This window comes from Ictalurus furcatus, chromosome 25 (genome assembly GCF_023375685.1).
Source record: "Ictalurus furcatus strain D&B chromosome 25, Billie_1.0, whole genome shotgun sequence".
Lineage (NCBI taxonomy): Eukaryota > Metazoa > Chordata > Actinopteri > Siluriformes > Ictaluridae > Ictalurus > Ictalurus furcatus.
The window spans coordinates 14,578,866-14,600,853 of NC_071279.1; the positions used below are offsets into that span (position 1 = coordinate 14,578,866).

Here is a 21,988-nt window from a genome sequence, read left to right on the forward strand (position 1 = left end):
CGGGCCTGCAGCACCCGGTCCGTGTACGCAGTTAGAGGCGTATAGAAATAAAGCAGCACGCTGACCTGACCTTGAGTTCACGCTGTGCTCTCGAGCTGCGTCGTGATCAGGACTGTTCGTCAGGAACACCGTCAGAGAAGAGAGAGAGCACATTCATACTCTGGCAGAAGTCCACCATCTATCAAGCCAAGGTTCCTTCTAGGACTGATTAGGCATGTGACTTAGAGCTAAAGATACTATACATATATATCATATCATATCATGTATAGTCTCTGGACTGGAAAGACGTCCAGTCTGGAAAACAATATACACAACTCTTCATGTACAAGTCTGCAATAACATACCAGAATATTTTTTTCCCACGCTGTTTGGACTCCTACACTGGTTTAATACTATGGTAGTTGTAGTTTAAAGGAATATTTTGGCTAAAATGCTGCTGTTTTTTGAACTTGGATGCATGTAAATCTATTGTATGCGTCCTTTAAAACAAAATCAGGAACGATTTCAAAACCATAATAAGGACATATTTATTATTAAGAACAATCCAGGACCCTTTTTTTTTTATTATTATTTTATGTCAAGCTACCGTACCTGCTGTAGTACCACGTCTACACACTCTTCCTCTATTTTATAAAGGGTAGAGCTGCTCAAAAATTTCTTTCCGTGCTACGGAGATTTGAGGTTTGCTGAAAAATAGTGTTTTAATAGGGCCGCTGAGATTAGCAAACATAATCGACTAAGATGATTATGAAAATTGGTCGATGTGTATTAAGTGATCCAAGCACGTTCTGGCCTCACCCCTTAGTGAAGGCGGAAGACCGAAACCATCGGGACCCTCCGCTCTTGTTTCCAAGGCGATATACTGAATTTGATGGTAAAAAGTGAAGCCTTACTTCAGATATTGCCTCATGTCCTGCTTTCTCAGTAGCCCTTCTGAGTTGCGAATGAACTCCGAGCTTGTTTAACACCGTGTCTTGTTGGCCAAGTTTGACGTCAATACATAAGTGTCTCTGACAAATGGCCTCACTTCCTGTTTGGTGATTATGCTTTGATTTTTAGTTCGTGCGTTATCGATGAACCGCCCCGTGTATCAAAAATCAGAGAAAGATGTTTTGTTTACAATGTTGTGTTCCAAATTTGGTGGTGATTGGATCAAATCTGTAGTACAAGAAGCCGGGGCTGGGGTGGGGTGGGGTGGGATGGGGAGGTGGGGGGGAGGGAGATAACATAAATATTCAAAATAGATGGATAATCAAATATGGCGAAAATGAACATTGCGGTATCAGTTGAACTCGGCATGACCAACAGCATCAGAGGAAAGTGTTGCATTTCTATGAAGTTGTGCTCTCGAGATAAACATGAACTCCCATCTGGAAGTGTAGTAGTAGTAGTAATAATAATAATAAGCGGAGAAGAAGATGCCAGCATACCTTCAGTGCTTGGCCCCTAATTAAACTTGAATGTAACACACTACTGAAGGAGCTGTGAACAGCTGTAGCGTTGTTTCTGTTTCTTTTCACTGTATAGCTTCCCCCAACCCCGCCTTTTTTAATGAACAGGAGAAACAGATGGACTGATTTCGCTCCTAACATACTCGCCGCATGCTTAGATGATAAGTCAGGAGCAATCAGATTGAACACGGGGGGGAAAAACGGGGTCTGGCGCCGAGTTTAGCTGAACTTCGGCTGAACCCTTGAAAGCGTGACGAATGGAAAACAAGAGGGTGAGCTGCACTCTCATTTCTGTTTGCTTTGTGATCTATGTAAGAGTTAAAACATCTGAATACCAATGCACACCTTTAACACTGTAGAAGAAATGCGACACAGAGGGGGCGCGCGGGGGGGTGCAGGTTTGGGGGGGTTGGGAAGAGAGCGGCCTGAAATGTTGCATGAGGTGTTAAGTCGTTTAAACCAAAAGCTGCTCCTGCTTGGTGAGTGGTACAACCTGAAAGGTCAGTGTTTGTCTCGTGTTATTTAATGTCTCATGAAGCAGCTTGATAAATTTGCGAAGGTTCGGTCAATGTTATGAAATATGTTCTTAATATGTTAATAAAGTTGTTACGCACATACTTGGACTTATCCTTCCATGCTAGGTAGCGCATCAAGCAGTAAGTTCTCTCCAGCATTCCCGGTCTGCAGACAGGGTCTCAGTGTCGTCCCGTGTGACGTTCATTGCCCGCAGGTCTTGGATGAACGTTCTTCTCCACGTGTTACAGGGGTTGTTGCTTGGCACCTGGTGCTACCCATGTCATTGCAGTCTTGGGGACCCGATGGTACCCCGTTTGGAGGACGTGTCCAGCCAGTCGGAGTCTTCTGATGTGGAGCTTGTACATGCCACTCCTTTTGTAGCACCTCTTCGTCAGTGATATGATTGCCATATCGGATCTTAAAGATTCGGCATGGGCACATCCGCTCGAAGACGTCGAGATTCTTGTCGATGCCTTCCTGGCCTCACTCTAGTAGTTTGCCATCAGTAACACGATGCAGCTATACACGTGGTGATGGATGGCGAGGGTCAGATATTGTTCATCCTCCGAAAGACAGCTATCGATTTTCCAGTGCGGTGTTTGACATCCACCTTCGCATCCCCATTCTGGGAGCTCACACCACCCAAATATGTGAACGACTTCTCCACCTCTTCCGGCCGCTGCGGTCCGACTACAATCCTCCTTGTTCTACCCGGGACTTTTCATCACTTATCCTAACACCAACTTCGCGTGCTTCTCTCCCCTGGTTGGTCGTCGCAGTTTGCAGCTTCTTCTAGTCTTCCTCAAACAGGACGAGGTATAGGTACACATGTACCTGTACGAACTTACTATTTAGAAGTCTAAAGACAAGCGAAAAGGAGTGTAAAAACATAACCACTAGCTCGATTTCTCGAAAGAAATCGCGGTGCTCGATCACGGGGAATAGTTTGGCCGAAGAAACGATACGTACAGCCTGGACAAATGGTACATATTTGTATCGCTAGCGGGAAGCTCGGGCTAGGCGATGTAACGATACAGTAACAATATTATGATGAATTATCATGATAACTGAGATAATACGGGTCTTTATTGTGCGATCTTTATTTTAGAATAACAGTTACAGGCTCATGGGTAGGACGGATGGCATACACTCTGTCTGTCTCTCACTCTCTGTGATTGACAGGAGACAGCGACGCAGTGACTGGGAGCTCATCAGTGCAGAAAGAGCAGAAATATGTATTTTTAATAATGTCTGACGTTGTTCCCACTGAGCCGTAATGTCATGACCGCAGTGTAAACAGCAGCCTGTGGGTGTGATCTTGCTGTGACCCAGTTATCACGGTACTCTTCCACACACATGCATACATTTCCAGATAAATGTCAGACTCTGGCATGCTTGGATTTTTTTTTTTTTTTTTTTCTTTTCTCCACTACACACCCTCCCTCTCGTCCTCTACCTTTCTGCGCTTTTGAATGGATGTTACACAGCTGTGGGGTTTGTGTACGCCGGTGTATGAAGCACATGGCCAACAGCACTGAGACAACACGTTCCACAGCTTGTGTACGCGTGTGCCACGTTACATCCGAGCGTAGATACCGATGCCGCTGTAGACTCTCCATCTTTCTTTTAGTCCACATGTGTACTCTGCTGTTTCACAACACAAGTTCACACACGACAAACCTTCTGCCTTTGTACAGGATGCTCCTCAGGAGGCGTACGGCAGCAGAGCCCAGCCCGCTATGACTCCCGGGAAGCCCAACCACGACGAGATGGGCCTGAACCAGCAAGAGCGGCCATCCAGCCTTCCGGTGAGTTCTAGCAGACCTTCTCGACACACCAGGTCTTTGGATCTGTACCGAATTCTCTATACGTTTCCGTGCTAATAATAAAGTAGGACACGCCTACTCGGAGAAAGGGTTTCCTTCATTTTTACAGGCGCTGCTTCTTTCGAAGACATCAAAAGACCAGAAGCGTCTTTAAATACGAGATTAAATGTTCTTTGCGTAAAAAGTGTCCTTGATTTCAAGCTTTGTGAAACGGTTACCTCGCGGGTTGCTGTAAAAAAAGAAAGAAGAAACGCTGCAAGTCCTTTGGGGGGGGTGCTTGGACTGTTGTCTTTGTTCAGAGAAAAGCAATACTCATCTAAACATCTAGGTTTAAGATCATTTTATCGGAAAACGAGTTCATCCATGGTCAAATGCAGTGCCAGGGAATACATGGAGTTGGACAAGTCATGCATTGTAATGGAAGATTAATATAAAAAAAAAACACCAGGGAGTATGACCAGAGATGATCTGAAGATGAACGAGATCGTTCAGGATTTTTAGGTCTGGTTTGATTTTTAGTCTGTTCAGCTCTATTCATGCGTGTGCAAAATCTTGTTTCTACTGTGGAAATATGATGTTTTACTTTGTACCGCGTTCCCCTTTTTCATTTTGCCCTTTAGCAAATGGAAGAGTGCGCCATTTAATGTTTGAGCTCGCAAAAATCGCAACCCTGTAATTGCTGTAGAAGGAGGTTGAATGAAACATGTGCAGGATGATAATCTGATGAGATCACTCGAACACCTCGAACAGATCTTCGCTCATAAACACAAACCACCTCGCAGCTGCCTGAGTGACCCGAGAGGTCTGATCTCTCCGGCTCCTCTCACACTAGCCGTATCCCTGCAGGCACAGCACTCGAACCGTGCTTCTAATGAAGGGTTCGATTCACAGAGCTCTTCAAGGTCTGGGTCTGTGAAGTCCTTCTCTCGCTCTCTCGCTCGCGCTGTGTTTTTTCTTTTTTCTAAATAACATTGCAGCGGTGGAGAACATTTGCAAGCTACATATGGGAGAACATTTCTTAACATGGGTTGTGCTGCGTCCTTCTCCAGTGTTGCCAAGGTAGTGGCTTTGTTGCTCGAGTTGTTGGCTTTTTAGACCACTTTTAGAAAATTTATTTACAAAAAGAGAAGATATAAAAAGAGAGAATTTTTAAGCAGACATTAGCAACTTTCACATCACAGCTGCTGGTTATATGAGTGGAGCGTCGACTCACCATTAGTGTTTAAAAGCCTGACTGAGTTGAGCTTGCATGGGCTGATGTCCCCAGTTAACCAATCACTGATCACCGTCGTTTCCCTTCCGGCCAGTCACTGATCACCGTCGTTTCCCTTCCGGCCAGTCACTGATCACCGTCGTTTCCCTTCCGGCCAATCACTGGACACCGTCGTTTCCCTTCCGGCCAATCACTGGACACCGTCATTTCCCTTCCGGCCAATCACTGGACACCGTCGTTTCCCTTCCGGCCAATCACTGGACACCGTCGTTTCCCTTCCGGCCAATCACTGGACACCGTCGTTTCCCTTCCGGCCAATCACTGGACACCGTCGTTTCCCTTCCGGCCAATCACGGGACACCGTCGTTTCCCTTCCGGCCAATCACTGGACACCGTCGTTTCCCTTCCGGCCAATCACTGGACACCGTCGTTTCCCTTCCGGCCAATCACTGATCACCGTCGTTTCCCTTCCGGCCAATCACTGGACACCGTCGTTTCCCTTCCGGCCAGTCACTGATCACCGTCGTTTCCCTTCCGGCCAATCACGGGACACCGTCGTTTCCCTTCCGGCCAATCACTGTTCACCATTGTTTTTAACAACCAATCGTTTACCACCATCGTTTCCCTACGAGCAGTCACTGTTCACCATAGCTAGCCTAAAAGACAGCATAGAGAGCAGCATCATCAGCTCTGGTCTCTTTAGAAGAATAAAGTGAGTCACGATTCCGGTAGTGTTAGTACGCTAGATCAAACCCAGAGCATTAAATATGCGCACTAAGGGAGAGCAGATGCTCCAGATCACTTGCTGTTATCCGTTCGTTTGAGATGCAGCTCTCTGATGTTCTTACTCTTTCTAAGGTTAAGGGTTAAGGATGCAAACTGCTCTACAGTGTGGGAGCTGAAGGGGTGAAGTGGTTTGAAATAGGAACCATATTTCTGACTAATGTTTGCATTTGGGAGAGAAGAGGAAAACGCTGATGAGTGTGTGTGCAAGCAGGCGTAAATAAAGGGGAAGAGCTTAATGTTGAAGATTGATGAGAGACAGGATGGAGGGGGCTAAGTGTGTGTGTGTGTGTGTGTGTGTGTGTGTGTGTGTGTGTGTGTGTGTGTGTGTGTGTGTGTGTCTCTCTCTCAGTGCACACTCCTCTTATCCTCTCTTCTGAAACAAGCTCTTACTTTGCTGCCACCCCGTCTGTCTCTCGGTCTGTCTCTTTGTCTGTCTATCTCTCGGTCTCTCAGTCTTTGTCTCTGTCTGTGTCTCGGTCTCAGTCTCGGTCTCTGTCTCGGTCTCACGGTCTCGGTCTGTGTCTCGGTCTCACGGTCTCGGTCTGTGTCTCGGTCTCACGGTCTCGGTCTGTGTCTCGGTCTCTCGGTCTGTGTCTCGGTCTCACGGTCTCGGTCTGTGTCTCGGTCTGTCTCTCGGTCTCACAGTCTCGGTCTGTCTCTCGGTCTCTCTGTCTGTCTCTCGGTCTCAGTCTGTCTGTCTTGGTGCATAAGCTGTGACTGTGAGGGAGAAACTGTTGTATTGTCACACGTGTGTGTGTGTGTGTGTGTGTGTGTGTGTGTGTGTGTGTGTGTGTGTGTGCGTGCGTGCGTGCGTGCGCACACACACACACACACACATTCTGATTTACTGTGAGAGTGAATGCTGTTTTTTCCCCTTCCAGTCCTGAAGGCTGCATCATGTCAGTACTCCCCTCCTCCATCCGTCTCTTGTTTCTCCTCTCCCTGTCCCCCCGCTTTCTCCTTTGATTCCTCTCTCTCTGCGCTCTGCAACTCGTCCTCCGTAATTAGGACGAGCATGGAAAATGAGGGAGGGAGAGAGCGAGTGTGAAAGAGAGAGAGAGAGGCTGGAGTCCTGCTGATGAGGCACACACTGCTGTGAGCTGATTGGCCGAGCAGTTGGCAGGGGGCGTCGGGGGGGATGGGGAGCTGCGACGCCATTGGCTCGATGTGCCCCAGAGGGACAGAGTGATGGATGAAGAGTGTGTGTGTGTGTGTGTGTGTGTGTGTGTGTGTGTGTGTGTGTGTTGCTGCGGGGAGCCAAGCTTCTCTCATCAACAGCTCATCAAATCAGTTCCAGCTCCGTCTCTGGCTGGGTGTTAGTCAGTGCCTGCGCTCGAGAACACAGCTCTGTACTTCACCCACAAATCTCATCTCTGTTCTTCTCTTCTAAAAAAAATAAAATAAAGCACCGTGTCTTTAGATTTGCAGTATATATAAAACTGTGTGCATCTGTCAACTCAAGAATTATTGGCACCCCTCAAGAGAATCATTGCACACAATGACTGGAATTTTTCACTTACTTTTCCTCGACAATTCCTCATTTTCTAATAAACACATATACACACACACACACTCTCGACCGAAATGTTTCTCCTGATCTTAAAAAGCTTTTGATCTGAAGGTGTATGATTAAATGTTTGAAATCGGTGTTGTAGACAAATTTAATCGTGCAAACATCTTCATTTCTTTCATTAGAAAACCTTAAAAAATTTAAACGGACGACTCGGAGCGAAATATTCCGAAAAGCAGCCGATAAGAGTCCAGCGTCGGTGCGAACTCCTTTAATCCTGTATAAAAAGCATCTCAGGGAAATTCCTCAAGAAATCGGGTGAGAAAACGCCAAGAATACATTTCTGGAAATTCTAGGCAAAAAGGGCGTCTACTTTGAAGATGTTAAAACATTCAATTATTCTGATTTATTTTGGATTTTTCATCACAACATAATTCCCATAGTCCCATTTGTGTTACTCCAGAGTTTTGATGACTTTATTATTCTTCTAAAATGTGGAAAATAAAGATTGAGGGTGTCTAAACTTTTGACCAGTAGTGTGTGTGTCCTGAAATCCTACATGAAGGAATTTTTGACACAAAAGAGAAAACTGATGGTTGCTTGCCTGCACATATGTTTTAAAAAAAAAAAAAACTATGTAAGTGGTTACAAATACTGTTAATCCATTACCATAAGTCTGGAACACATGAACACACCAGTGCTCTTCTGAAGAGCGAGAGCATCTCTCAATATAGTTCAGTACGAAACCTGGTTGCCTCTGCCAGGAAGATAAGAAGCTTAGACCTGCACGTCCAGATCAACACACAGTTCCAGAAACGTGTCGACTGGCTCGGTCTGAACTGTAGATGGACGTCCAAATGCATAAAACCTAAAAAGGCAAAGGAAGGAAACTTCTTTAAAAGTGTCCTCAGCCTTGGTTCTTCTCTCCAGAGGAATATAGACCAGGTTATGCATTGTGATCTGCTCATAGTTTCATTCCTTGAAAACCATGATTAATTTGGCCACAGTTTTAAGCAGGGTGCCAATAATTCTGTAGGAAACGTGGTTTAGGAAGAGCGACGGAGGGAATTCAAAGCATAAGAAGCAATATCGTACCGTTTCTACGTAGCGTTAATAAACACGCGGGCTGGATTGACTGGAGATTAGATCGGTGTTGAGGAAGAAGAGACCGTGTGTGTGTTTTTATTATTTTTGCTCTTACATAAGGACGATGATCACACTTCACTCTCACACCCACTGACTCGAAAGCAATCTCCGAGCTTTTTTTTTTTTTTTTTTTTTTATTCAGGGGTGGTGCACATCATCTGTCCTCTCCGTCCTCATCGTTTTTCTCCTCCTTCTGTTTCTCGTCTTCCGCGAACGTCGCCGTCGCTGCTTTTAAAAAACGATCCATCCGAACACGCGTCCTCTGAATGTCCGCTCGGTCATACAAAGAACAAACCGAACGCAATGGCGGAGACGAACTCTTCGCTTTTCCGTCGTGGTTTTCAGGGGCTTCCGGCGCAGGATTCAGAACGGCCTCCCAGCAACCGTTACCAAGACAGCAGACGGCAGCAGCAGCAGCTGGCGCGGCGCCCGCTCCATCGGTGGAGGGCAGGGGGCCTCGTGCATACACACTCGCTCAAATTGATTAGCACTGATAAGAACGAAGCAAAGCAATTAAAACTCTTTAATGATGCTTTTTTTTATTAGGGATAATGAAAGGCTTAGATGAAGATCTGCTTGCTTATTTATTTATTTATTTATTTATTTATTTATTTCACCTTTTCTTTGTTCCTGAAAGTGCTTCCTTTCCGTCTGGCGTTCATAGACGCAGTGCACACTGGGAATCTTCTGGAAGGCAGACGAGTCTCGGGTGTGTGTTTCACACACGAGTAAAGACGTAAACATCGCTGTAGTGTCACTCGGCCATGTAGGCGCCGTGCGTGTGTGTGGACGAGGTGCGATGGCTCAGACGATACCGTGCTGAGAGCGGCTGTGGATGTGTGACATCACTGCTGATGCTCGAGCACAAGCACAGGAAATCTTGCACAGGAACCCTGTAGCGTTCACAGCTCCGTGCTGTCCAAGATGTGAAAATAATAAGACGAGGATAAATAAATAAACGTGCTGGTATTATCCGAACTACGAAAGACGTGTCTTATTCTACGCAGTGCTCCAGGAATACCCTGTTCCCGTTCTCCCACTTACAGGAGTAAACAATACGACGCGATACCGACGTTAAAACTCGCCGTTAGCCCACGCAGAGCCGATACTGGCGTCCCGGTGGTATGTCTGCACGCTTTAAGACGCATTCTGTCCTGCGTGTTCTTCACGTGCACGGTCCGAGTCGTGTCGGTCACATGATGGGATGGATTCTGTAACGTATATAAACTAGCCTGAAATCTTCGAGGTTTGCTTGTAACGCAACATGACGTGTCAAAAAGCAAGTCACGTGATGATAACAACAGTGTCCCCACATAACGAGTGCAGGGGTGTCCGACCGGTATGGCTGCAGGTTTTCATTCCAATCAAGCAGGAGCCACGCCTGATTCCTGATGCGGTTTAATCAGTACATCTTGTCTTTTAATAGACTCGGGTGTGGCTTGTGCTTGGTTGGAATGAAAACCTGCAGCCATTCCGGCTCTTTCCAGATAAGATTGGACACCCCTGTCGAGTGATTTAGCAATATTATACTGGAATTAGTTCTTTTATTTTAAATTGTCAAATTATGCACACGTTCGCAGCATTTGGTTTTTATTTATTTCTGTAATTACTATTATTAATTATCAACCTTTTACATCATGGTGTTGCCATATGGCAACAATTTAATTTATCCTTTATAAATTAATTTATTTTATTAATTTAACAATTAATTTTTTTTCATTTAGTTATTCATTTATTTATACAAAACGACTGTTTTCTCATATAACTGGAAAAAGGGGGGATTCAACTTTGACGCAACAAAAAAATGGCATTTCACATGATCAGGAAGTGATGTTTGCACTTTCTATTCTGCATCGGAAGGCTCTCAAAATTTGGTTCATTTTTCAATATGTATTCAAAACCACTTAAAGGAAAAAATCTAAACACTATCTGAGACAAATGAACATTTATTTTTTGTCACTTAAACAAGTTTATATGTTTTGAGTATTCTGTTAACGGGTAAAATTATGGCATATGGCAACAATATGCTATAGTGGAACTGTGGTATGTGCATTCATGAATTGAAACAGACCTACACAGCAAAAAAGATACTAAGCTTCTCTAGTAGTATATTTATATATATTTTTTGTGTTTCTCTGACTATAATAAAGCAATAAATAATTTAAATAAATAAAGCGCTGACTCAAATTTTGCTCCTTTCTGATCATCGTAGCTCGGCACCGTGTCACGTAGAGTTAAAGGACTAGAGAGACCTCGTCCCTACACACTGTTACCCAAATAAATACTTCCAGAGTGGGCCCAGATGGAGAGGCCCCAGTCTCATCCTCCATCTGCTTTTCCATCGCCTCACGCTGGCTGTGTGCACTTTCAATCCTCATCTTACTTTCCGCGGTAGAGCCTTACTGAATACATGTATGAATTATTTTCCCCCCTTTCCATCTTCTGTTCTTCTCCGTGATTGTCTGATCCCATTCCTCTCGCTGCTTGTAGCACGTTCTCCGTGTCTGGGGAGCGCTTTCGCTCTCGTCAAACTCGATGTGTCAGCCGGGTCGCGGGGCTTCACAGCAGGGAGAAGAGAGGATTCTCGCCATTATACTGCCTCACAGCCTCGCCGCTTTATTGCTCCGCTGAAAGTCACGTGTTTTTTTTTCTTTCTCCCCCCCCTCGTGCTAAGCAGACATGGCGCAAATTACAGCGCTGTCAAATTTCGCACAAATTGCCAGATCTGCCTCGGAAATTTCAGCGGTGGTTATTCGTGGGCTTTGTGCGTGCTCGGTATTCAGGCCGCGGTGCTCTAGCAGAGCTCCGTGTGGAGTCTTCGCCATGCTTTCTGCTCACTCGTTCTCAGTCCTCGCTCCCGAATTAGACCTGAGCGTACTTCTGCGCTAATTGGCCACGGAGGAGCCGTCCCGCCGCGCCTGGCTCGTGGGACGAAGGATGAAGGACAAGCGTGCATGTTTGATCCCCTACCTAAATGTGCAAGCGGACAAGTTAGGGTTAAAAGAGCCAGGAAAGAACCGGTCTGCACGCGTGTACTCATTTCTCCTCCTCGTTATGTCATATCAGGGGAGGCAGAGAGTGTTCCAGTGGTCAATGAGGCCAAATAATTACATGAGTCAAATAAAGATCCAGAGCTTTAACAAGTCTAGAATGATTATGATCCCCAATCATGCAGGCAAGAAATCTGGGCTAATGTGTCACCTGATGCCTTTTATGTGAATGGAGTAAAATATGACTGGGTGTGCCGCTACAGGAAAATAATCAACAACAGGGTGTTGTGATTCCACCCAGTACGAAGCGTAGTTACTATAACCACCGTTATTTTCTAATAACAGCACATCCTGAAGATATCTATTCCTTTTGTCCATCCATCCATCTGTTTTCTGTAACGCTTATCCTACACTGGGTCACGGGGGAGCCTGGAGCCTATCCCAGGAAACTCTGGTTGGGAGACACCGTGGATGGGGTGCCAACCCAGCGCAGGGCACAGTCGCACACCCGTTCACACTACGGACAATTTGGAAATGCCAATCATCCTACAACGCGTATCTTTGGAGGAAACCGGAGTACCCGGAGGAAACCCCTGAAGCACGGGGAGAACATGCAAACTCCGCACACACAGGGTCGGAGGCGGGATTCGAACTCTTAACCGCGGACGTGTGAGGCTAACATGCCAACGACTAAGCCACTAAGACCCCAGAGATGCGAGGAAACCTCGAGTTCCACCCTGTGCGTGTGGAGTTTGCATGCTCTCCCCATGGATGCACGGATTGGTACAGTGTCCAGGGTGTCCCCCGCCTTGTGCCCCGAGTCTGCTGGGATAAGCTCCGAGTCACCCAGTCTTGTCAAGGAGCTAGTGGAGGTAAATGGATAAAGAATTTTTTTTATTTTTATTGCTGAACTCCTACGCTAGTGCCGCGTGTCAGGATAGCGAAAAAGACTAAAACAACATGTATGCTCGTCATTTAAAAACCGTGACTGTGAAATAAAATAACGTTTCAGAATAATAGCGTGCGAAATCTGTCTTCATAGTCGGAGCTTCATTAAGGGTTTCCTTCACGACGTCATTTGGAAATGAAACGAGTCCACTTATAACTTTGAACTCCCGGCCTAATCGTTATTAACGGCTTCTGACGTTACGTAACCGTTATACGTTTATCCGGAATGACCCGCGTTCCCAAAATCCCCAGCTGATTCTGGAGTCCACTGCTTCTGCGTGACTCGTCCGGACAATAAGAGAGCGCAGAGCGTCAAAGACGGAAAAAACCGTTCTCGGCTTTGACCTTCAGCAGAAACGCTCTGTGAGTCTTAAAGCTGAGCTCATGCACGTTCCCATAAATAGGTCAGCATACTCAGTGTTTCAGTCAGCAGACGGAGGGAGAGAGTGAAGTCATCCCCCCCCCCCCCCCCGTAAAGTCTCTGAGGTATTCATACTGTTTGCTCACAGATTCCCATAAGCCTCGGCGCTAGTGCTGGGAAACGACACCGAGCTTTTTTTTCCGTTGTATGTGGAAATCCAAGAGTTACACTGAAGTCTGTGTGTTTGCTGGGGAAATTGAAAATCCAGGCTGATGGGGTGGGGGGGGTGGGGGGCGGTCATTTTGGTAATAGTACTGGCACCGTGTCCGAGAGAAAACGACGGTCATCTAGGATCGAGGATGTCTCTGGGGTGGCAGTAGCTGCCATCACCTCTCTGTCTGCGACCTGCTAATAGCCGAGCCCCCAGATCACAGATCACGCGGGTTATTTGGAGACATGCTTTAATTCACCGCTGGCACTCGTGTGCGCTTGGATGCGGGCCGGATGCCCCACGAGGCACGGTCTTGGTCTCAGGCCCACAGAAACAAGCAACTCCTCGGCCAGATCCAGCCTGGCACCAGATGCTAATTTGGGGCAGCACACCTCTGATGAGCGTGCTTGGCATTCCGCAGAGTGTTTTCTAAATGTGCTGAGTCGTTTTAGTCAAGTCTAAGGCTTTAAAAGTGCTGTATAATCGCCACCCTGCTGTTTAGACGCTGTTCAAGGAAAGCTCCACACTGAAACGCATTAAATATGATTATATTGGAATATTTATGATGTGATTAGGGATTACAGTATGTTCCTGGTTGGCGCTGTATTTTTATATTTTTGGTCCTCTGAGAGGTTGGGTGTTGCTCTGACGTCAAAGGGGGATATTGTTATTGCTAGCACAGTTACACTGGAGAAGTGTTTTTGTACGTTTTCAGAACGTAGAAGCATGTCTCCAAGCTTTGGATCCTCATGTTTCTGTGTGTGTGTGTGTGTGTGTGTGTGTGTGTGTGTGTGTGTGTGGTGCAGGACCTGTCGGGCTCCATAGACGACCTGCCGACAGGGACGGAGGCAGCTCTGAGCTCAGCCGTCAGCGCCTCGGGTTCCACCAGCAGCCAGGGCGAGCAGAGCAACACGGCGCAGTCCCCGTTCTCCCCTCACGCGTCGCCCCGTCTCTCCAGCCTGCGCAGCGGACCCTCGCCTTCTCCGGTCGGCTCACCCGTGGGCTCCAGCCAGTCACGATCCGGACCCATATCACCTGCCAGTGTGCCAGGTACGATTCGTTGATGATTGATTGAGTGATTTATTTATTTATTTTTCATGATTGTATAGCCAGTGTTTTTTCTTCCAGCGATGCTAGTTACACACCTCCTCATTCCTACCATGAGGAAAATCTTGTCCACGTGTCCGACAGACGGAGTCGGGACTCCCCGCTAACTCCCACGCCGGCTATTAAAATAGTTTAAAACGCCTGTTGGCACGTTCGGAGCATTTACTGCCCAGCTTCTCCCTCAGTGTGGGTCGTCGTTAGCTTGAGCGTTTGACAGCTGAAGCTGTGAGTGTCTCGTCCTCGCGCTTCCTTGCTCCGGATGTCCCTAACGAGGGCCGCAGGAGGCCTTTTTATTCGCCTGTCGATGTTTCACCCCTGCTGATAGAGCTGGCCTCCATTAGCCTCATAGTGAACAGACTGGAAAGGACACGCACCCCCGTACACACACATACACGGTTTTTTATGGCAGCTAAAAGTCATTTAACTACATTAGGAGGTTTGGGTTATTTCAGTAACAGAAGTGTGCTGCAGTTAATTTCAGGTGTGTGTGTGTGTGTGTAGGTACACAGATGGCCCCACAAACCCCAGGGAACGTATCAGATGTGGCCTCCCATTCCACCCTCAGTCAGTCGCCCATGTCTCAGGAGAGGGGTGAGTATACACGCGCACACACACACACATGCGCGCACACCTTTATTACCCCTACAGCAGCAGTAACAGGCCTCCTAATGGTCACTTGTGTAGATTTGTTATCTGTCTCAGCTATACGTGTTCTAGACGTGCGCTCTCCACGCCATTTTCCAACGCCACTTCAGATAAATGGCCTCATTTGTGTGACACATTAACACTCGCGATGGCTTCATCCGGCGGCCGCAATCCACAGTGGCTCTGCTCTGACTCATGACATCACGTCTGAGCTTTTCTATGGCTTACGGTTGAGCAGCAGCCGTCCTACCACCTGGGAACACGGAAACGTATAGCACGCAAGCTGGGAGCGTAAATAAAACCCTATTCTGTTTCTAATTGACAAAAACCAATTCCATAGAGAATTACAGTTCCACCTAGCACGTAAAGGAACCGGAGTAGCGTGTTCACGTCATATCGGAATTACGATAACCGGGCGCTTTTCGAATCTCATTGGTCAGAAGGTGTCGAGATCATTCTCCCTGTTAGAGCAGCTCTGACAGTAGTCATAGCTCTGGCTGTAACTCAGAGGCCAGGTTTATATTAGAACGCGCTGGTTCTAATACGTTATCGTCTCTGTAGTAACAGCTGATTCACAGGGTGGACGTTCAACGTAATCGTAAATTAATTCTAAACCAATTTTTAAAAGAAAAAGAACGCCACACAGTCAGTCGTTTATGTATTCAACCTGTATGGAAAGAGTCTCGGGTGTCAGTCGTTAAGTTTTCCATCACGGCGACGTCTTCAGGACAGAGGAGTTTCCACACTCTGGTTTCTCTGTTACATGATCAGCTGTGTTTTTGTCTTATTCAGCTTCAAGAGAGGGGAAAAAAATAAGAGACTGTCATAAATAATAACGTCATAAATAGCGTAAATTATAAGATTAACTTACAGTGCATTACATTTTAGTACTCCATCCAAGACACAAGTCCAAACTGTGCCTTGTCTTAAAAGTAAATTTATATTCTTAAAGAGAAAACAAGCATCACTTAGTCATCAAGACCGCCGCCCCCCCCCCCCCCCCATAATAAATACTCAGCATGATGTAAAAACCGTCATTTTATGTTCATTAAGAACTATGTTTTCTATAAAATGCAGTTTAGAAATGCTCCCAAGCCTGCACGCTCCACCCCTGACTTGTTTCTGTTTGCTTTCATGCACCTAGGATTTGCCTCCAACCTGCAGCGCAGTGGCCCTGGCCCTCAGTTTGGTCCCCAGCAGCCTGGACCGCCCATGTCCCCACACCCATCCCCTGGAGGCCCCATGCACCACAGCGTGGGCTCGTACCAGCAGGGCGGCCCCGGGTACGTGCCCCAGGGCGGGCAGTACGGCCCTTCAGGTAACACTCCTTCACACCTGCATCTGCTATTCCATTCTCATCACGTGTTGTTTTTTTCTTCAGATTTTTGATTCTCCTATTTTGTTAAAAAAAATTTTGGATGACCTTTTAAAAACAAGTCCACAGACAAAAACGCCTGCGTGCGGTCGTGTTGTCTCTCTGAACAGGACGTGGAAGTAATCCATCATGCGGTGTGGTAATAAATAGCCCCGGTTCGCGCTCTCATAACGTCACCGAGCTCCTGTCCGTTTCTGATTGATGCTCCCTGTTGTCCTGCGGTTTCACTTGTTTAACTGGCAGCTGGCGCGAGACAACAGAAATGCAACTACTCTGATGGATGTGCAGAGCTAGCCGAGCGTGGAGAAGCCAAACGGAGACCATTGTGTGTTTACTTATCCGTATAAAGAATCAAAAATCTGTCTGCTGGAACATGTTTCATCCAAAACTCAGCTTATATAATTCATTACGAATCCGCACTGATGGCACGTGGCTATATTATATTTGATAATGATGATAATAAGAAGTCGCATTTAGAAGATATACGCATTCAAAATGTGCCGTCTCTCTCTCTCTCTCTCTCTACCACCGATACGGATCAACAGTTTTGATGACATCATTCTGCACTTTCAGCTTCTCATCAGGTTTTCTGTCCAATCAAATGCTCTCTAGAACCCGAAGTGTCCCGCCCCCAAGATTATAAACATCGCCTCGCCGAAGTTTTCGTCGTCGAGCGAGAGAACCCGTAGCAGCAAGCACGGGTCGCAGATGCGTCTTTTTGCGGCTGTTCGAAGGTGAAGAAGGTGGAGGAAAATCCTCCACAAAGTAAATCCGACACGTCGTTACCGCTCGGGCTCGCGTCCGTGATACTAAAAGTCAAGCACGGCTTAGCCCGGGCTGCGAGGTAAGCTAACCGCTATTGGCTATTTTAAAAAAGGGGCGGAGCAACTCGATATGCCCCACCTTGTCATCCTGTTTCAATGGAAATTACGTCAAGACATCGAGTACCGGTGCGTGTCTCAAGGCACTTCACGGGGACAGTTATCTGTTTTAACAGTCGCATGAAATAAGGTACAGGATCCACAGTACAGCAGATGGGCTAACGTTACGCTGACGAGTTATTAAATAAGCTAGCTTCACGTCAACAGAGTCGACCTAAATGAGCTAGAGAGCCAACTCGCTCGATGCGGTAACTCCAACGAGGTCCTTTTAAAAGGACGATGTGAGCAGGGACGTAATCTTCTGGCACAGGACGTGACTAAGAACCGCCTACTCGCCACTTCCCCAGGCTAAGTGTTTAAAACATATATTCTGTCCAAGTCTGGTCCAGGGAAATTTCTTTGACGTTTGGTGAAAATAAGGAACACGAGAAGCCGTCCTGTGAATGACACAGTCTCGATCTCAGGACCACGTGAAAATCCCGCGTTTCCTTCTCAGAACGTAGAGAACAGTAAGCTGCCAGTCTTGCTGTGATTGGCATCGGCGCTTGCTTTCGTTTTCCTCTCAGCGGGGACGGATTGACGGAAATGCCGAATCTGCTCTTTGGCACAGATGCAGCAGGTATGAAACTCGGAGGCGCAGAGCTGGAGGTTATCTCCGGGTGTCTGAGGCGAGGCAGCTGTCCCGATCTCTCGCATCCCCTGGGCATCGTGGGATTACGGTGACTCAGATAGGCAGTGCAGTGCGGCCGAATGTGCCAGAGCGTCTCCTGTAATTGGCGGTGCTCGAGGGCCCGTCATGCTGTGGAAGGATAAAACAGCAGACACTGACGAGCTTGTTAGGGTTTAGGACGCAGAATATTTACAGCGCCGGGAAACAAAATAGCAGCTTCTTGACCCGCTTCATATATTTTTAGAACAACTACATGACATCAAAACAAAAAAGCAAAAAAAGCATTTTGTTCTGCTTTTCTGTTCGGGGAAGAGGAAGAGAAGCCAAAGCCTCTGATTTCCTGTGGGACTCCTGAAACAGGCAGCTCGCCGAATTCGAGATCTCTGTCTGTATTTTAACAGCTGCAGCCAGAGCAAAAAAAAAATAAAAATAAATCATTCCTGCACTAATAGAGCCTGAAATGCCGCTTGGCAAATTTTCATGTGTAATAATATGCACATGATTTCACCATTACTGCAGGATTCAGTCCACATACAGCCACGCTCAGTTCTCAGAGTAATCAGCAGCCTGCACTCATGTCTCCCCTGTAGCTCGTCAGCAGCAGGCACACCTCATTAAGAAGCGTCTCTCCGGTGATGCTCCGATCCCGCACTCATCACGCGGAATGTCCGTTCAGCAGCGCACAGACTTGCTGACAAAGTGGCCCCGAGCTGCCGCCTCCATCTTGTCTCTTGCAGAGCTTGACGAGTCTCAGTATGTCTGAGAATGACAACGAAGGGAAAAAGAATGCAACAACAAAAAACCCCCAAAAATCCCCTGCAGCCCCGAGCTCGATAAAGTAGCCCCATGAAGTAAAACCAGTAGATAATAGTCACTTAGTTCAGACAGTGTTACCGCTTCTTGTCTTTTTTTTTTTTTTAACCTTCTTCTTTTCCCCTGTATTTTCACTTGTGTTGGAAATGTTGCAGTTAACGTTGTGAGCAGTCAGAATGAATTCGAAGGGTTGAATTGGATTACTTGATGATTTTGTTTATAGATCTTCTTTTTCTTCATTTAGTACTGCCCTTCAGAAGCTACGTAATATAGTTAGTTACAGGTTTCCCAGAAGATAACAATTTACACCGATCATCCTGTTGAAAAGTTTACACCCCCCTGGCTCTTAACGTATTGTGTTGAATTCTTGAGCATCAGTGAACGTTTGCACCTTTTGTAATCGTCGTGTACGAGTCTCTCAGTCGTCCTCGGTGTGAAAAGATGGATCCGAACATCATATAGTCGCTGTTGGAAAGGGGTCAAATATGTAGAAGATGCTGGAAAAGCAAAGAATGTGCCGGACCTGGAGGATTTTTCTGAAGAACAGTGGGCAGTTTAACTGCTCAGGACAAACAAGGGACTCGTGAAGAACTCTCACAAAACGTAAACACAGTCGTTGATCATCCAGGTAACGACACGCAGGATTAAGAATGAAGGGTGTGTAAACTTTTGAACTGGTAAATTTGGTTATTATTGCGTCTTGTGGGCTATATGTAAACATCTGGGCAATACTAAATAAAAAGCTACATTTTATATATAAAACACTTTTTCAGATTCTGCAAGGCGTATGTAAACTTACGACCTCAACTGTATAAATAAAAATTAAATTGAAAAACAAAAGTTATGTTTTCTACAGGTGTTATTCTGTAGCTGGGTCTAAAATGGTGTTCTGTTGGACATTTAGTCCAAACGCCTTCAAATTCTGAGTATTACAGGTATCTGAAAGTCTGATGGAAATTTGGCATATCTCGTGTGATGTAAGGAAGTGTTGCTATTTATTTCTCTTTAGGTAACTACCCTCGTCTACCAAGCTACGGTGGCGCTCCAGGCCCCAGCTACAGCGGCCCCGGGCCTGGCATGAGCCTGGGCATGAACGCCAGCAGCCCCATGCACGGCCAGGGCCCCGGACAGCCCTGCGGCTCAATGCCTGCTGCTAGGGGTCCCGCTCAGCCGGGGGGAGGACGTCCATACCCAGCGGGTTCTAGCAGCGCGGCACCAACATCTCCCAGCATGCCTCAGCCTGCAGGGCCCGGCATGGGCCCCCCTCCACCAACAGGTGGCCGGAAACCCCACGAGAGCGGCACTGCTCCCTCACCACAGAACCCCCAAGCACCCGGACCGGCCAGGTAAACATGCCGTCTCTTAACGTTAATAATAAATTGACGTTGAGACTCACACGTTCAGCGTGAAATTCATTAGTGTTCATCACATCCTGATGTGTACAAAACACACACACACACACACACACACACACGGACTGCTGACTAGGAGTGTGCCGATATTAAACGTTTCAACATGCTTTCATTAAGCTCCTGTCCAGGAAACAGAATTATTGGACATTTTCTAATCTCAAACGTCACGTAATACAACCTCAACTTAAAGACACTTTGAAGTCCTTATTCGGCTGTCCGAACGAGTCCGATTTCGTCTGAGAATTTCCCGAATTAACACGGGGAGTAGTGAGTAGAACGATATAACTGATTATCGGCACATGCCTACTGCTGACCTGTGTTTTCACACACGGTGTTTTATCATTAATCCTGACGGCACTGTACATTATATTACACGTACAACGTTATTACGAGTCCAATTCGACTGAAGACCTGACCACTGAGGCTGTTGTGCCCTTGCCCTCTGCTCCAGGCCTCCGTATACCAGGTCCCCCGTGTACCCGGGGGTACGGCCGAGCCCCTTTACTCCCCCCCATTTCCCTCAGCCCCATACCAGCCTCTACACCAGCGGCCCAGGCCGGCCTCAGCCCGAGCATTATGGGTAGGTGCACCCAGAGCACCTTCAAGCCTGCTTCTTGTGCTTCACTGAGCCCGCTGTTGCGTCTAACACTAATCTTAACGCTTACGCGCCAAACTATGGCTTGGCTAGCACCTCTAACCTTCTGGTTAAGCGGGAAAACCTTGTGCCTGATCCGTGCTCTTCTCTGATGCGTTGTACGTACACGTCATTAAGATGTAGCAGTGAGATTAGCAGCCGTATTCGAGTATCAGCACTATCCACATGCACAGTCCAGTTCCTTTTTCCTTTTGAGCTGTAGATATTCTTTCTAATAACAGGAACTAAACAGAAGACTAAATAACACACTCGTGTTGTCCTGTTTTGTTTGGAATAATCAGATAATCTGGAATCAAACAAAGCCGAATAAGAGGCAGGGTCGTTTAAGGGGGCGTGTTCGCTTACCATGTGGCACCATGAGCTAGTCTGTTACTGGGGTTACTAGAGAACTGCATCCAGTAAACAGTCTAAACTAGTCCTGGGTTTCATAGAATCAATACGTGTATAATATCTATATCTATATATCCCAAAAGCACACTTCCCACGTGTTTAAAAGCAATTTTGGTGAGGCTGAAAGATGGACCTTTTTTTTTTTTTTTTTTTAATAAAGCATTGCTCTGTAAGGAATAAAAAACTTCGGGGCATGTTGTTATTTGAAAATAATCGACAATAGTGGTGCGATGCGTCCCGGGACTAAGGGCGAGTCGCCGTTACCACCCCGACGTCGATTATTTTCCAATAACAGCACGTCCTGAAGTCTTTTATTCCACGTCTGCCACAAGATTTAGCATTTTTAAACGATTATTTTTTTTCAAATGTGTAAAAGATTGACGTGCCATACTTTTCATCCATTTCTGCTTACGTTTCCTGTCATGGAACATGCAGAGCACTGATGCTGGGGACTCCCAAGACAAACTCCCAAATAATAGATTGACATCTACATCATGATCTTTTTGTCCTTTGGAGGATTTGTTGATGGTGTAGAGATGTTTAAAGAAATCCGATAATTCTCAGACTCGTGTAGGCCGGAGTTTTCCGATTAGTATTACCGAGGTGCATGCGAACGCTTTGGGTAAACTATTGCCCACGTCTAATTTCTGCACATCTCAAGCACTTCCTTCCTGTCAGATTTGATGGGGCCTTCTGTGGTGCGATTTGGAACGGTTTGAGGACATTTAACACGCTTCACTCTAAGCCAAGCTCTGCTGAATTTCATGCTCCTTGGTAGAACATTACAAACGTACTGCTTTTCAGCAGCTCACCAGTGCTTATTAACAGGGTTGTGCGATACCGTTTGCCTTCTGTAATAACGTCTGCTCTCTGTGTGTCGGGGTCTCCAGGTCGGGCGGGTACGCAGGCGGGCCCCCGATGGCTGGGATGGGTCCCGGAGGCCCGTACAACCCACTTCAGAGCGCTAACTCGAGCAGGATGAACCTCCAGGGGCCTCCGTACAGCACCATGCCTTCGGGTGAGAGCGGCAGTGCAGTTCTGATCAGATTCACTCGAGATATGATCGTGTGCGTCTTAGTGCA

General features: G+C 46.7%; 1 protein-coding gene across 4 annotated transcripts in view; it reads left to right on the forward strand.

The window, feature by feature from the left end:
- arid1b (AT rich interactive domain 1B (SWI1-like)) overlaps positions 1–21,988 on the forward strand; it is a 72,834-nt gene that overhangs the window by 35,359 nt on the left and 15,487 nt on the right. For 3 of the 4 annotated variants that reach the window (XM_053614222.1, XM_053614224.1, XM_053614221.1), the window contains exons 4-10: positions 3,665–3,775; positions 13,765–14,008; positions 14,567–14,656; positions 15,855–16,028; positions 19,459–19,795; positions 20,313–20,441; positions 21,797–21,924. In XM_053614222.1, the coding sequence (XP_053470197.1) occupies positions 3,665–3,775; positions 13,765–14,008; positions 14,567–14,656; positions 15,855–16,028; positions 19,459–19,795; positions 20,313–20,441; positions 21,797–21,924 (1,213 nt within the window). The remainder of the gene's footprint in view (positions 1–3,664; positions 3,776–13,764; positions 14,009–14,566; positions 14,657–15,854; positions 16,029–19,458; positions 19,796–20,312; positions 20,442–21,796; positions 21,925–21,988) is intronic. The other variant, XM_053614223.1, reaches the window with a different exon arrangement.